Source organism: Bombus vosnesenskii, unplaced genomic scaffold (genome assembly GCF_011952255.1).
Source record: "Bombus vosnesenskii isolate JDL3184/JDL3185 unplaced genomic scaffold, Bvos_JDL3184-5_v1.1 scf7180000013339, whole genome shotgun sequence".
In the NCBI taxonomy this organism is placed as follows: Eukaryota; Metazoa; Arthropoda; class Insecta; order Hymenoptera; family Apidae; genus Bombus; species Bombus vosnesenskii.
This window is the reverse complement of record NW_022882976.1, coordinates 1,522,716-1,536,324: the sequence shown is the minus strand read 5'-3', so window position 1 is coordinate 1,536,324 and position 13,609 is coordinate 1,522,716. Positions and strand designations below refer to the sequence as shown.

The 13,609-nt window shown below is 31.5% G+C and overlaps 3 protein-coding genes across 13 annotated transcripts in view; 2 read left to right on the top strand and 1 right to left on the bottom strand.

Moving 5' to 3' along the window:
* The window catches only part of LOC117236044 (serine-rich adhesin for platelets), a 134,693-nt gene extending 128,162 nt beyond the window's left edge, over positions 1-6,531 (top strand). For 6 of the 8 annotated variants that reach the window (XM_033498639.1, XM_033498631.1, XM_033498637.1 and 3 more), the window contains 7 exons: positions 514-614; positions 1,582-1,898; positions 2,132-2,503; positions 2,594-2,956; positions 3,062-3,275; positions 3,369-3,611; positions 3,700-6,531. In XM_033498639.1, the coding sequence (XP_033354530.1) occupies positions 514-614; positions 1,582-1,898; positions 2,132-2,503; positions 2,594-2,956; positions 3,062-3,275; positions 3,369-3,611; positions 3,700-3,839 (1,750 nt within the window). In that variant the 3' untranslated portion in view covers positions 3,840-6,531. The remainder of the gene's footprint in view (positions 1-513; positions 615-1,581; positions 1,899-2,131; positions 2,504-2,593; positions 2,957-3,061; positions 3,276-3,368; positions 3,612-3,699) is intronic. The other 2 variants (XM_033498633.1, XM_033498632.1) reach the window with 1 other exon arrangement.
* Positions 6,532-6,713: 182 nt separating this feature from the next.
* On the bottom strand, positions 6,714-8,675 carry LOC117236047 (upstream stimulatory factor 1-like). Its single transcript, XM_033498645.1, has 4 exons — positions 8,518-8,675; positions 7,842-8,220; positions 7,611-7,763; positions 6,714-7,302 (listed from the first exon to the last, which is right to left on the bottom strand). Exons 1-4 carry the CDS (start codon positions 8,553-8,555, stop codon positions 7,096-7,098), a joined length of 777 nt encoding a protein of 258 aa, XP_033354536.1. The 5' UTR covers positions 8,556-8,675; the 3' UTR covers positions 6,714-7,095.
* A 1,117-nt stretch (positions 8,676-9,792) lies between these two features.
* On the top strand, positions 9,793-12,743 carry LOC117236045 (chloride channel CLIC-like protein 1). Of its 4 annotated transcripts, none has more exons than XM_033498641.1 (10): positions 9,793-10,201; positions 10,303-10,420; positions 10,511-10,594; positions 10,655-10,790; positions 10,867-11,094; positions 11,175-11,321; positions 11,397-11,502; positions 11,573-11,731; positions 11,805-12,022; positions 12,140-12,743. In XM_033498641.1, exons 1-10 carry the CDS (start codon positions 10,171-10,173, stop codon positions 12,383-12,385), a joined length of 1,473 nt encoding a protein of 490 aa, XP_033354532.1. In that variant the 5' UTR covers positions 9,793-10,170; the 3' UTR covers positions 12,386-12,743. The 4 variants fall into 4 exon arrangements, with proteins under 4 accessions (XP_033354532.1, XP_033354534.1, XP_033354533.1 ...); XM_033498643.1 differs by having other exon boundaries at positions 10,652-10,790; positions 11,805-11,969; XM_033498642.1 differs by having other exon boundaries at positions 9,794-10,201; positions 10,322-10,420; positions 10,652-10,790.
* Positions 12,744-13,609: the final 866 nt, after the last annotated feature.

Here is a 13,609-nt window from a genome sequence, read left to right as displayed (position 1 = left end):
CGATTATTTTTTTTATTTTTTTATGTAAAAGGATTTTCCATTTTTAATGCAGACTTTTATAGTAACGTGGTAGCGATAGAAGGTTCCACTTAAAGATCCTCATCTACTACTTAAACGTCCAAACTAAGAACATCCAAAAATATGAATACAAATGTAAAACGTTAGCAATACACCACCAAGTTTAGGAGAAAGTTAAAAATAATTTAAAATAGGTCTATAACAGAAAACTAAATTCAGTAAACAAAAAAAAGAAAGAAATACGAGACATTATCTACGAGCAGAAAGCGTTACTTTAAGAACGAAGAAACGAGCATTTTTTGAGGTAGGACAATTTACAGAACCACTCTGTATACACATGTATACCTTGTCGTATGTATATATATATATTTACCTATTGTAATTCGTTGCTGAATGTTGTATCGATGCTTCTACGTAAACACAAAGCTTGTTGATCCTTTTCCGACCATGTGCAGTTTAAAAGAAAAATTAATGACGATCTTATTCTGGTCCCAGTAACGCGAAAGGGAGGAGTTCTCGGACAAATTTGAGGCGTTCACTTAGTCAACCACTGGGTATCAATCAGCTATCACCCTTGATGCGCACCAAAACTGCAGGTAATGCTAACACTTGTCAAATTAAAATCGAACCTTACTTGTTGATATTGTTTGAGTTCTAACGTAGACCACATACTTTCCTTTCTTTCCTTCCAAGCAAATAAGTAATCTTTTCTTTCACGTTATACACTTTGATTGAACTGCAAACTGTTATAGTTACACGTTAACACACTGACATGCCGTCACGTTTAACATTGAATTTTTGAATTTTGAAGATACGGATATCGATACTATTTTTTAAAAAATACGTGATCATTTATATTTTTTCTTTTTCGGGGAGGAGCACATTGCTTGTTTGCTTGGTACGAAAGCACACTGGTAGCCAACCCGTTGACGAAGATTAGTGCACACTTTCTCTACTCCAGTGATATCCAGTTTCTCTCTAGATCACTATTTCCGGCAGTGCTCTAAGTTAGCATGGCACCCTTTGTAAAAATCTCAAAGCCGTCGTAACAAAATGCACCTGTAAGAAGAGTTCTTAACAGTAAGGAATGCGGAACACTCCTGTATTAAACGTGTTGATATCTTCGTTCTGTAAGGATTGCTTTCTGTGAATACGCTTATGTTTGCAAGGTGCAGTAGAAATTAACCACCCTTAGAGAGTTTCACGAAACATTTCGATAATTAAGAGAAATGAATTTCATCTTCTTTTTTACCGAAAATATTCAAGAGATATTTCCACGCGTACTATGTTTCGTAAAGCTCTACGAGAAGACTAATTACTCACATGAAACGTGATAAACGATTTTTTAATCTTTTGCTGCCAACACCAGCAAGCCTGCGATGGATACCTACACAGGGTGATTTTTTGTATACGATTGTTCTCTCGTGTTAACAGATTTAAGCAACAAAACGAAAGCAAAACAATACTGACACATTGACAGATACAAAATACAAATGATCCTCGGATCTCGACTCGTTTTTTTCTTTTCGCGATAAAGACAAGAGTCGTTTTGTTTAAAATCAGGCGCGAGGTTGCCCGGTGGAAACGTCCTGTCTGAGGACGAACAAGATGGAAGAGGCGGAACGTCCGACGATGAAATGATGTCTGATTCGGAATCCTCCATCGCCTCTTTGACGGACAGAAAGAAATCCTTCGAGCAGACGATGGACGAAGAAGTTGTAATCCTGGCTGAAGCTGTTTGGGACCACGTGGCGATGGAACCAGAGGAGCTAGCTTTTCGCGCTGGCGATGTAATCGAAGTTTTGGACAACCTGGACAAAGACTGGTGGTGGGGCAGTTGTAGAGGAGAACATGGCTGGTTCCCGGCTGCATTTGTTAGGGTATGTGACCAATTTTTCTTAAGATTTTTACACTAAAAATATTAGAAATTTCGATTAATATAATATTTCTCACTTTAAAGCAATCACTACTATTTTAGCTGAAATAAAAAATAAAGCAAAATTTTACAAGTAATTATGTATACTTATTAGCGAAAGTTATGACTTTTATCGATTCATTCATGAATCAAAATGACTGTGGAATTGCAATGAATTGTATTGAACTTTGTCTTCAGTTACGCGTAAGCCAAGAAGATACTGTCGAGGATTGTTTGGCGGCGATGGCCTCTGGAGGCGCGTCAAATTCGCAACTAAGAAGACGTACCAGTGTTTCGCTGTTATCAAATGAACAAGTCAGAACGAGCGTAGTTCGTGAACTAGTTCAAACCGAAAGGGATTTCGTTAAAATACTGAGGGATGTTGCGGAGGGTTACATAGCCGAATGTCGACGGCGCACGGATATGTTTACAGACGAGCAGATAGAAACGATTTTCATCAATCTCGAGGAACTGTTGGACTTCCAATCTGAATTCTTGAAGGATCTGGAAACTAGAATCGACTGGAGTGCTCCGTACAAGAGCTGCGTCGGTGAATGTTTTCTAAATCATGTAAGGACATCAAAATTATTTAATATCCATTAGATATTTCTTTCAATAACAATGTTTGCTTTAATTTTATGATATTAAAAATTGTTTCAGAGAGCGGGATTTCGTATGTATTCGGAGTACTGCAACAGTCATCCGATGGCTACCGCCACTTTACAGGAGTTATACCAACATAATCGTTATAGCAAGTTCTTCGAAGCCTGCAGGTTAATGAGAGGGCTGATAGAAATTCCTTTGGACGGATATTTATTGACACCAGTGCAACGGATATGCAAGTATCCACTCCAATTGGCAGAATTACTGAAATATACGAAAACCGATCATCCAGATTACCATAAGATTCAGGAAGCTCTAGAAGCGATGCGAGATGTTGCGGTTTTGATTAACGAAAGAAAGAGACGGATGGAGAGCCTAGAAAAACTTGCTGCATGGCAACTAAGGGTGGAAGGATGGGAGGTAGGAATCCTAGAGATATAATGAAATTTATTTGTATAATATTATTTCGAAGCCCTCACTTATTTCGATGGTGTTATACTTTAATATCTTTTATTAATACTATAGGGTGAAGATCTCATAGAAGTTTCGTCGCAATTAATTTATCAAGGAGAAGCTGTGAGAGTTACTACCGGCATGTGGACAAATAATATCACACTTTTCCTATTCGACCACCAGTTAGTGTATTGTAAGAAGGATATCTTAAAGCGAAATACCTATGTGTACAAAGGACGAATTTATCTCGACACGAGTGAAGTGATCGATGTTCCCGATGGGAAAGGTAAATTTTCAAACCGTGTGTCATTAATACATCATCTAATTCTAGTTTTATTTTTAATATTTCAATCGTAAATTGTTAATGGTTTGTTCACAGACCACCAACTAGGTGTAACAGTAAGGCATTGTTTGAAAGTATACAGTTGTGTTCGAGATAAGTGGTTGTTATTCTGCTGTCGCACAGCGGAAGAAAAGCGCCGATGGTTGGCAGCCATGGCCGAGGAAAGGAGACTGGTTGCTCAGGACAGAAATGACGGATTGGAGTTCCCTGCTGCGGCCAGGCAATTGGCTAGGATCGCAGCAACGAGACAGCAGAACAGACCGCCAATTAAACCTCGCAGTACGTAAAATAATTATTGTCTGAGCCTTTACAATAAGTACTTTAAACTTATGATATTATTACAATTGTCTGGATTGAATAATTACAGACAAAACGTACAAAAGAGAGTCGGCTTACGAAATGCCTACAATGGTTGGGCAAGCCACCACAAACTCGTTAGGACGTAAAGTTGGCACTTGGTTCACATTCGGTAGCAGCAAGAAAAACACGCGACTTCAGCCGTCCTGAGACAGGCCTACCTTCGTACCATACATTGACTTGTGAAAGTCTGACAAGAAGCGCTTAATCGTTGCTTCACAACCGTGATTCACAAATTACTTGTCGTTCAAAAAACATTTCTCAGAAAATTTCTTCACATCGAGATTTATTCGGATTTTCTTCAATGTTTCGACATTTAAGAATATTTGAATAAACAAACGGACATCGTATTCGTTTTAATCTGTACGAAAGCAAACGATAACAAGCGCTTGTCACGTGTATGGAACGAAGGTATTTTATTTATCTAATCGTTAAGTTTTATCTCTTAGTCGTTGTCGATTCAACAATATCGGTACGTCCTGTTAAAAGGGTAAGCAAAACGCTACGATTTTCGTCGGTCCGAATGTAGTTATTCTCGTTTAATTTAAATCACACGCAGTTCGATAAAAAGGAAGTATAACTTTGTCGATATCGTTAGCGATATTTATTTCACTGCCTCGAAGAGGATTCTTCTAGATTCTATGCTCTGTCGTCTTACAATCACACAGATCACTGCAATCACGGAGTGACAAGGTATTATCACTTAGTTGTTTTCAGAAAAATGATAACCGTTGTTTGTTCAAAGTATAACCGCAAGAAATATTACTAATTAAGCGTAATTATAAATTCATATAAGCAACGTTTAGACGAAACGAACAATATTACAAAATGGAAAAGAATAACGTGCGGAAAGTTTGAACTTATTAAAGGCAAAGCGATAAGTATTGAGGCGGGACGAAATAGAAAATATTATTGAAGAAAAAAAGCTTGCATAAACTAAAAAAATTAATGCACTTACTATTAGATATATATGAATATTATGCGTAAAGCCGATAGCGAGCTTTTGCGGTACTAAAGAGAAAGTACTAGTCACTCTTATCACGGAATCACATAAAACACCAGTGATAAAACTTTAGCATTATCGGAATGCAACCGCTTGTACGTTGTAAGCAATGAATGGATTAGCAGTGGCCACGTGTTTTTTATGGTAATAAAGACTGATTGAGAAATGCTTGAGCAAATAGGTACGGAGAGTAGCACTGAGAGAAAAATATAGTCAAAGCGTAACAGAATTTCGCTAAAAGTAGATATATTTATTACTGCAGAATGAAAGACCTTCCACCTGCATTATTGGTTTGATAACCACTTAGATAGTCTCCTCTAGTACGCACATTGAAATAAAGAGAAACAACGTTGACACAAATATCATACTTTGAAATTTTCTCTCAGTGAAGCAAAACGTATCACAGTACATAGTATCATAAAAAAAGAAAAGAATCTTAACTTGTTTCACGGTACGCCCTTTTACTGCCTAAAATTATCGTCATTTCATCTAAAGCAGTAAACCATAATACTCATCGTAGTTTGTACGAAGGTTTTAAATTTTTGGTAAATGGACGAAGAATTATATTTCTACGTCGAATATGGAGCGACAGTATTAATGATATAGGTACCACCTAAACATGTAAATACTCGCATATCAAGCTTGTTTTCTACTGCTGCTGTAGCAGTTTCTAAACGGAAAAAAATCATCTGAGATATCTTTCAAGTTTTTCTACTCTTGTACAGAAAAATGTTACGAGAATATTACGATGAAAGCCAGTCAGCAAAAACCTCTGTGTTTTGTATGTAAAAAATAATGGAAACGTGCACACTGTAATTCTTCATCGAGTACAATTCAATTAACGTTTCAAAAAAGCTGATCCATCAATTGTGAAAGTTTTTAACACTGCCAATATGTTTACTAAATATTTTTTTTGTTCGTTTCTGACACTTTTCATCGTCTTAATGCATATATATTTTTCGAAATATATGTTCATAAAAAAAAATAATTGTTATTCTATCTTCGATCGCAATTTTGCAGAAAAAAGAAGAAAATACTTGTGAAATATAAACAATACACAGAAGTATATTTTTGCTTATTTCCTGGCATTGTATTTACTATATGACGAGGACAATATGATGACAAAATGAAAGAGAAAGATTCCTACTCAACTGTACAGAAACCATTAACCATTGATGTTTAGACTAGAAGCGATACATTTGTTGCTGAACCTAATTCATTTAAGAGTTATTTTTATAGGACAAATTTATTTGTTCGAGCGCAATTTCTCTGTAAGCATTGTTATATAAGGCCAACTATAATGGCCAATGTGACTAAACATAAGGAGAGAAATATCACATGTTAATTATAAACGCTGAAACGATAATATCGCATATTGCACAATTTAGAACTTTCCATTCATTGAATTTTACTAACATCAATAAAGAAATAAAACTTCTGTAAATTATCAGAGTAATATTACAAATATTCGCAAGATACATTAGTTACAAAATAAAAAAAAGAAGTTTCAACATAGCAATGGTTTATTCTTTACATTGACTATATCTTGTTAAAGACGCATAAAGTAATTAATAATTCAATATATATCCTTTCTATAGTTAGGAATTAATAAATTTGTATTGTTACTCTGAAAATACTAAAACAGACTTTGCACAAACGTCAAAATGATGTGCTTTGAAGCAATAATATTACTAGGCGTTACAGTAATAACAGTTTAGGCTGTTGCATATGTATGTGAACGCATATATTTTCCCTTATATTTAACATAAATAGTTGTGCGTGCATATTGATGATTGCCATATTTTATAATTGTGAGTTATTAATATGCACGTGAACGTTCCATTTTCGTAAATTTGAAAAAAAAAAACTGATACAATAATGTTTGTATCGCTTTGTTTCATGTAAATAATTAGGTATTGTACTTTATAAGTGTAAATATTGTAGAACTCTTCGTTAGCGCAAACTTCGACATGTTCTAGGCCATAAGGAACTTTAAAATCGAATGACATATAAATTTTGGATAAAGATTAATTATTGATTAATAGCACAATGTTTTGTATATTTGTATATTTAATTTAATGATTTAATAATAAATTACCCTTTTTGCTCGATTGTTCACGTTATAAATAATTATCGTTTATGATATGTACAGTTGAAATTACATAATGTTTACAATTGTTTTCAAAATATAAATATATACTCAGTTAAATATATGTAAATAAACATTTTATAATTACTACATCATTATTATTTTATTGCACTGAATTATATATATGTCCTACACATTACTTTTCACAAGTACTACTAAAGGTAGTATACTTTAAATAAAATCATACTTAAGGAAAAGATATTTAATAAAAAAAGACCATATCTATTACTATTTATTATATGTATTCATGAAAATTAGGTACCTAGTATGTATGTAGTACTTTTTGCAATTTGAGCTTTTAATTCAGTATTCTCTTTCCTCAACTGATTTACCACTTGCCTTAGGGTTCTAGCTTCTTCTAACAATTGAGCATTTTCATCTAAACTTTGTGAGAAACTTTCTTGAACATCTCGTAATTCTGTAATGTACTGGCATGCCCTTGCTAGAATTCCTCCTTTACTCTGTAAACATAAAACATCAATATGTATTAGACATACATATGTCTTTTACAACAACGCATCTTTATAGAAAGATGAAACCTAATCTGTCGAACGTTGTGATTTATAGTTTGACAGAACAAAATGGATCATACGCAATTCGATAAAATAATATAAAACAGAAAATGTTGTACATCCTTTATTTCCTTATAAAACAAAAAGACTTATCGGACAACCTAATACTTTGAACTAAAATACCATAAAAATAATAAAAAAAAAACCAGTGCATGATGTATAGGACTTAGATGTATAAAAAATATGTACTATATTACCTGTAACTCAAAATTGGTTTTTACATCTCCATCTCCTGTTGAACTTTGTTCACACTCAGGTAAGAGCTTCCCCAATTTTGAAATCCAATTATTAATTTTATCCCTACGGCGTCTTTCAACTTCATTATGTGTTACCCTTCTTCTTTCATCTCTCTATATGATATTATATAGAGTAATAATTAATATCATTCAGCAATTTCAATTAGATATAAATCACATAAATTATTCTACCTTTTTGATGGTAGTAAGGATATTTTGTGGATTATCTATTTGAAGTTTAACACGTGGTGCAACTGTTCTTGTAGTTTCTGAGGTAACTACTTCATTACTATTACTAAGTACATAGAACTGACCATTTATAGGTGATGTCAAGACTTGAACTGTATTATTTATAGGTGCAGCTATTGATAATTCAGTGTTATTTGTATGATTATCACCAACTTGTACCACACGGTACGCCACTGCATTATCATTTCTATTTACTTCACATAATTGATACTGAATATTATCTTCTTCTGTTACTGTTTCTATTTCTGTGTCGCAATCTATTATTTCTGCTTCTTCTAAAACTACGCCGACATTGTCATTGCTAATTGTATTTTCATCCACACTATAAAACATTATATACTTACAAAAGCATACACGGAAAAATGTGGTATGAAATAACCTTATACGTCAGACATTTGTTTTCCAATTTTCATATGGTATAAAAATATACATTTGATTTTACGAAACATAAATATAAATTCATATGTTAAAAAAAAAATAAATTATTTTACATATCTTTTTTAAGTTCATAGAAATCAACAGAAACATTCTATTAAGAATATGTCATTATTTTATTTTTATGATTATATTATGGTAAAAAAAACATTTTACAAAATTATAAAATCAATGAAAAGCATACCTTTCATCAATATTGCCAAAATGATTTAATACTTCCATTGTAATATTCAGATTAAATTACCTTGAATCAAAATTTTATCCACATAAGAATGCACTACATTGCACTTGCACTGCAATCTATTTACTGTAGGCAATGCGTCACAAATCAAAAAATTATATAGATAAAATAACGTATTTTAAATATTAAATATTTAAATGTATAAAAATATGAAATATGTTATCATATTTAATACAAAGTGCCAAATTCTTATAATAAAAGTATAACATCTAAAAAATAATTGTACTCAAACTATTTAAATAATATTTTTATAAGTAATTTTATTGACTATCTAGTTATAAAAGTGTAAGATACATTTCTCTTTAACATTTTTTATATAATGATTCAAATATTATAATATCATAATATTAATGAATAAATATTTAGAATATTTATAGAATTTTTGTACGATTAATTATAGGCAATAAATGAATAATGGGAATAAATTAATATGTAGTAGTTATGGTTTATCAGTTATGATTAAAACCAAATATAGTATCGTATGTTCAAAATTGGCACGTTTAATAGTAATTTTTTGTTTACTTCCCTGCTTAAATGCACTGATAATGTGCAATGTTAGGGAAAGATTAAATACCATATTTTAAACTCGGCCATTAATAGTAAAATATATTATTAGAAAATGAAGTATATGTAATGTATATGGTATATATAACAAAGTCTTTATACAGTAAAAAAATAAAGTAATATTTGTGGCATCGTTTTCAATGTTATTCTGTATTCACCGTATATAAATTGATTATATTGATTTTTAGATTTACATGTTGTATAACAAAAAAGTCTAAAGAATACTTAGATTGAAATGAGATTGCGAAGTTTTTTCATGTATGTTGCAAGTACAATATAATGTCGTAGCATATTAAATGATTTAACTTCGGTTTGTCGGATATAAAATTACTTGTTCTTTTTTATTTGTTACTTAATGATTTTCAACGCGTAGGATTCAAAAATGCAAACCTGAACTTTAGAAATCCAACGGTTCAAAAATTATGCATATGTAAGATACGCATTTTTACTGTATTTTACAGGTTAGCACGATGCCATATTACTCTTATCAATCATTTGATTGGTCGATACAAATGAGCATTGAATTAAACTTCGCCAAATATTAGCTTGTATTCTCGTAGAGGATAGAATGAAATTGAATCTAATCCGATATTTACGAAAATCAAAATCCCGCCGTAAAATGGCCGATACTCATGTATATTTGTGTGCAGCCAGCGATTCTACTCATTGAACGAATGATGGATTGGAGCCACCATGGTGTCAGAGTAACGCGTGAAATACGTTAAAAATGTTACATACGCATAACTTTTAAACCATTAGATTCTTAAAATTAAGACTTGTATTTTTGGATTTTACGCGCCAAAGACATTAAATGACAAACAAAAAAGGCAATAATTTCATGCTTGATAAATTAAAGTTCATCATATTTTTATACGTTTTCATATGTGGTGGTGTTTTTATGTTACCCTAGTATGGTATCACTGCTCCATGTGTGTGATTTACCGAATTTTGTGATTTAAATTCAACCACTTGTTGTAAATATAAATTTAATATATTAATCATGCTTCATTAAAATATGAATCTTTGATATACATGTGTGCATGCAGAGTACATTCGATAAAAGGTAAAAGATAGGTTACGAGACAATTGACGCACCAATATTTTTAGAACTGCGTTTTCAGTGAACTGATACACGACACGAACTGGTGAAAATATTGTGTTTAACATTTCTATTTTTCTTTAGAATGAAGCCTCCAAACGAATTTATTTTCTTATTGATTCATATCCTTGCAATCATCTTAATTGTATATTGTGAAGATGAAAACTACTTTGAAAATATAGAGTAAGAATATTAATAAGTTCTTTTTACATCTAAAATTAGGAGAAATTTATATTATTATATGTATAAATTAAACAATACATAATTTTACAGGAACTCAGAAGAACTAATAGATCCATATTCATTTTTTTATGATAAGCACAGTAAAACAATGGATAAAGAAATAAACATGGACATGTATGTATAAAATGTATATTCAGTTGTTGTAAATGCTATAAGTATTAACTTTTTCAGTAGAAAAGATATGGTACAAGAAATCACCAAAGCTGAAAACAAGTTGGAACCTCTTGAACATGAAAATAATTATAGTAGCCACGAGGCGATCTTTTATAAGCGTCTTATTAATCTATTATTATCAAATATTCGCATAGAGGTAAAAGGCTAATATTATTTGTGGTGTAATTTCTCAAACATGTTCAAGAAGAATGTATTTTGCTTTTTGGAAACAGAATGAGAATGAAGTATCAATAACAGGAATATTAGAGATTGAGGTATCCCATTCTCAAATGGAAATACTTAGAAATTTTCAAATTCATAAAACATCTTTAAGAGAAATTGATGAAATTCTGAGTAATATAATACAGGAACCTCGATATAATTATATGTTTGAAGCTGTACATATATTTGATGTATTGCACAAAGGTTTTGGCACAATACTTAAAACAGTACAAGAATATGTAAGAATATTGGTTTTGTTTAATTATATTTGTGGTTTATATATTTATACGAAAAGAATTTTATTGATTTAATATTTTAGCCAGATGGAGCTATAATCTTATTTACAATGATAATGGCTTGTTTGACATTTAAAATGATGAGACGTAGCCAAAGATTTCCTATTTTGTGTATTATACAAATTATATTCATATTGAGCTTTTTTATGACTTGGTGGCAGCTTATAAAGGTAAATAACATTAACTTATAATTTTATTTTAGTTTTAAAAGAATATTATTTCTTAAGTATATTTGTTCTTTTAAGGAAGCCGAAATTAAGTCTGTTGCTGCACAAATGAAATTTTCAGACATACCAATTTCGTGTCAACCCGATAAGATGAATTTGTGGCACAAGTTTATTTCATTCTTTTGTAAGTATATATTATTTTGGTACATTGAAAAATGCTCTGGAAGGTTACTGTCATCTTTCTATCGTTGTAGCTAAGGATGATTGTGAGCAATATTATGAAACAGTAATGTCTAATCCAAAACTAAAAATTACACCTGCATTTGCATTATCACATTTTATTACTACCGTTGTTCTTCATCCAGTTACGCACATAGGAACTGTTATATCTGGCTTTATAAATAATGCTACAGGTAATTGATAAGTTTTATTCATAGTTACATCCTAATAATTCAGTTGATTTAATAATTTCATTTAATCTTTTAGATAATCTACCTTGGACATATGGATGGATAATAAAATGTATGCTGTACATATGTATAGGTTTTGTTATAATAATGATACCATTCTTTCTGTCTGGAGCATCATTTAATTTAGGCTTAGGACCATTATTAAGATTTGGAATTAGCCATGAGAGAAAAAATGGAAAAGGTAATTCATTACACAGTCTAGAAAACCGAGAACCTGTACAGATAATTCTTAAGGTAATATATAATTCCCTTGGTTTTATTTGGAATGTTTTTGTTTTTAACTAAATTTATCCCAGATTTAATTATAAATCTTTTGTATGTAGTTGTTTAAAAACTCAAAACTTTTTTTAGGTAACTCATGGTACCGACGTACCGCAAATAGAAGATGTTCCGAAAGTCAAGCAATCGAACGCCTTACCAGCTTTAAAAGATTATTGCGCAGAAGAAACTATTGTGACAGATAGTGATATTCGGGAAAATTTCGATGATTTATGTCGCGGTGATACGATACAGAACAGTAAATTATCGAATAATCATAATGAAGAAAAATTAGATGCAATAATAGGAGAAAATAAGGATGGTAGAGGGGATGGTTAATAATTTATTGATTACTTGTTTCGTGATATATATAAACTGTTAATTTCTAATGTACTCAATCAAGTAAATATTTCATTACATAAAATTTAATATTACTTATTGTTAATACTTAAATTAATAATTAACGAATCCAAAATGTCAATTTTATAACTGTATTTGACAGCTTGTGACTTATAAAGTATTGTTTCAGTATTGTTTATATTTATTTTGTTTGTAGTTGGATTGTGATTATATCATATTGTATAAGGAAGACGATATTTAATATTTTTACAATATGCTGTAACAATGTTCATATTATGTGATTCCAGTGCTTTAATATTTCCAATATTTAAATACACGTACTTTTATAAACATGCAATGTTCGTTTAATACAATATGCAAATTCTATATAATTTAATAGAATTATTTCGCAAGCAGAAATACGGGTACTAATGTGAATTCAGCCTAATGAATAGGAACGAAGAATTCACTAAACGTATATATCCTATTTCTACGATGAGCTGAATTTTTTGTATTTATTTTAAAACGTATTTGTGTGGAAACTATGTTGGATATACGTACATAACAAGCGCAGATGTTGGTGATGTAGCCGGAATAACGATTAGGAGAAGTGGTAGGTGACGACGATCCCGCAAAACTAAGTTCTGTGTTCGTAATTAATTCTATTTATGCAAACCAGCGCGTTCGTCTCTACACACACAGCACAGTTTCAAAACAACTTGTCATCTCATACGTACTTCGTCAAGAATCTAATTAAATTTCAACATTATGTTCGAAAATTATCGTTAAATTTAATTATGATAATATATATAATTTAAAAATTGAAGTTCGAAACTGCAAAAATTAAATTTTTACACTGTATCACTTGCAACTTTTCGGATGTTTAAATAGTTTTGTTTAAGAAAACAAATTTGATTAACGTAAACCAAAGGTGTGAAGCTTGTCTATCAGATCGAAAAAAAATTTGTAAGAACTGGTCAATCAAAATATTTAGAATGGCTCGATTGAACGAAGCAACGGCTAAAGAACTTTTTCAAATTGTGTATAGGTCCATGAACAGCAGGTGTGTTTATAGGTAACAAAGAGCGATATGTATTTAGGGCAGAGGGTTGGGTTTCATAGGGCCATAGATGCATTACATGCTCGAGATGATGTCTAAGAGAACCGAGACTGGTACGCGTATGCCGACGTGTTTGACCCTTAGTTCTGTTTCCGCAAACCATC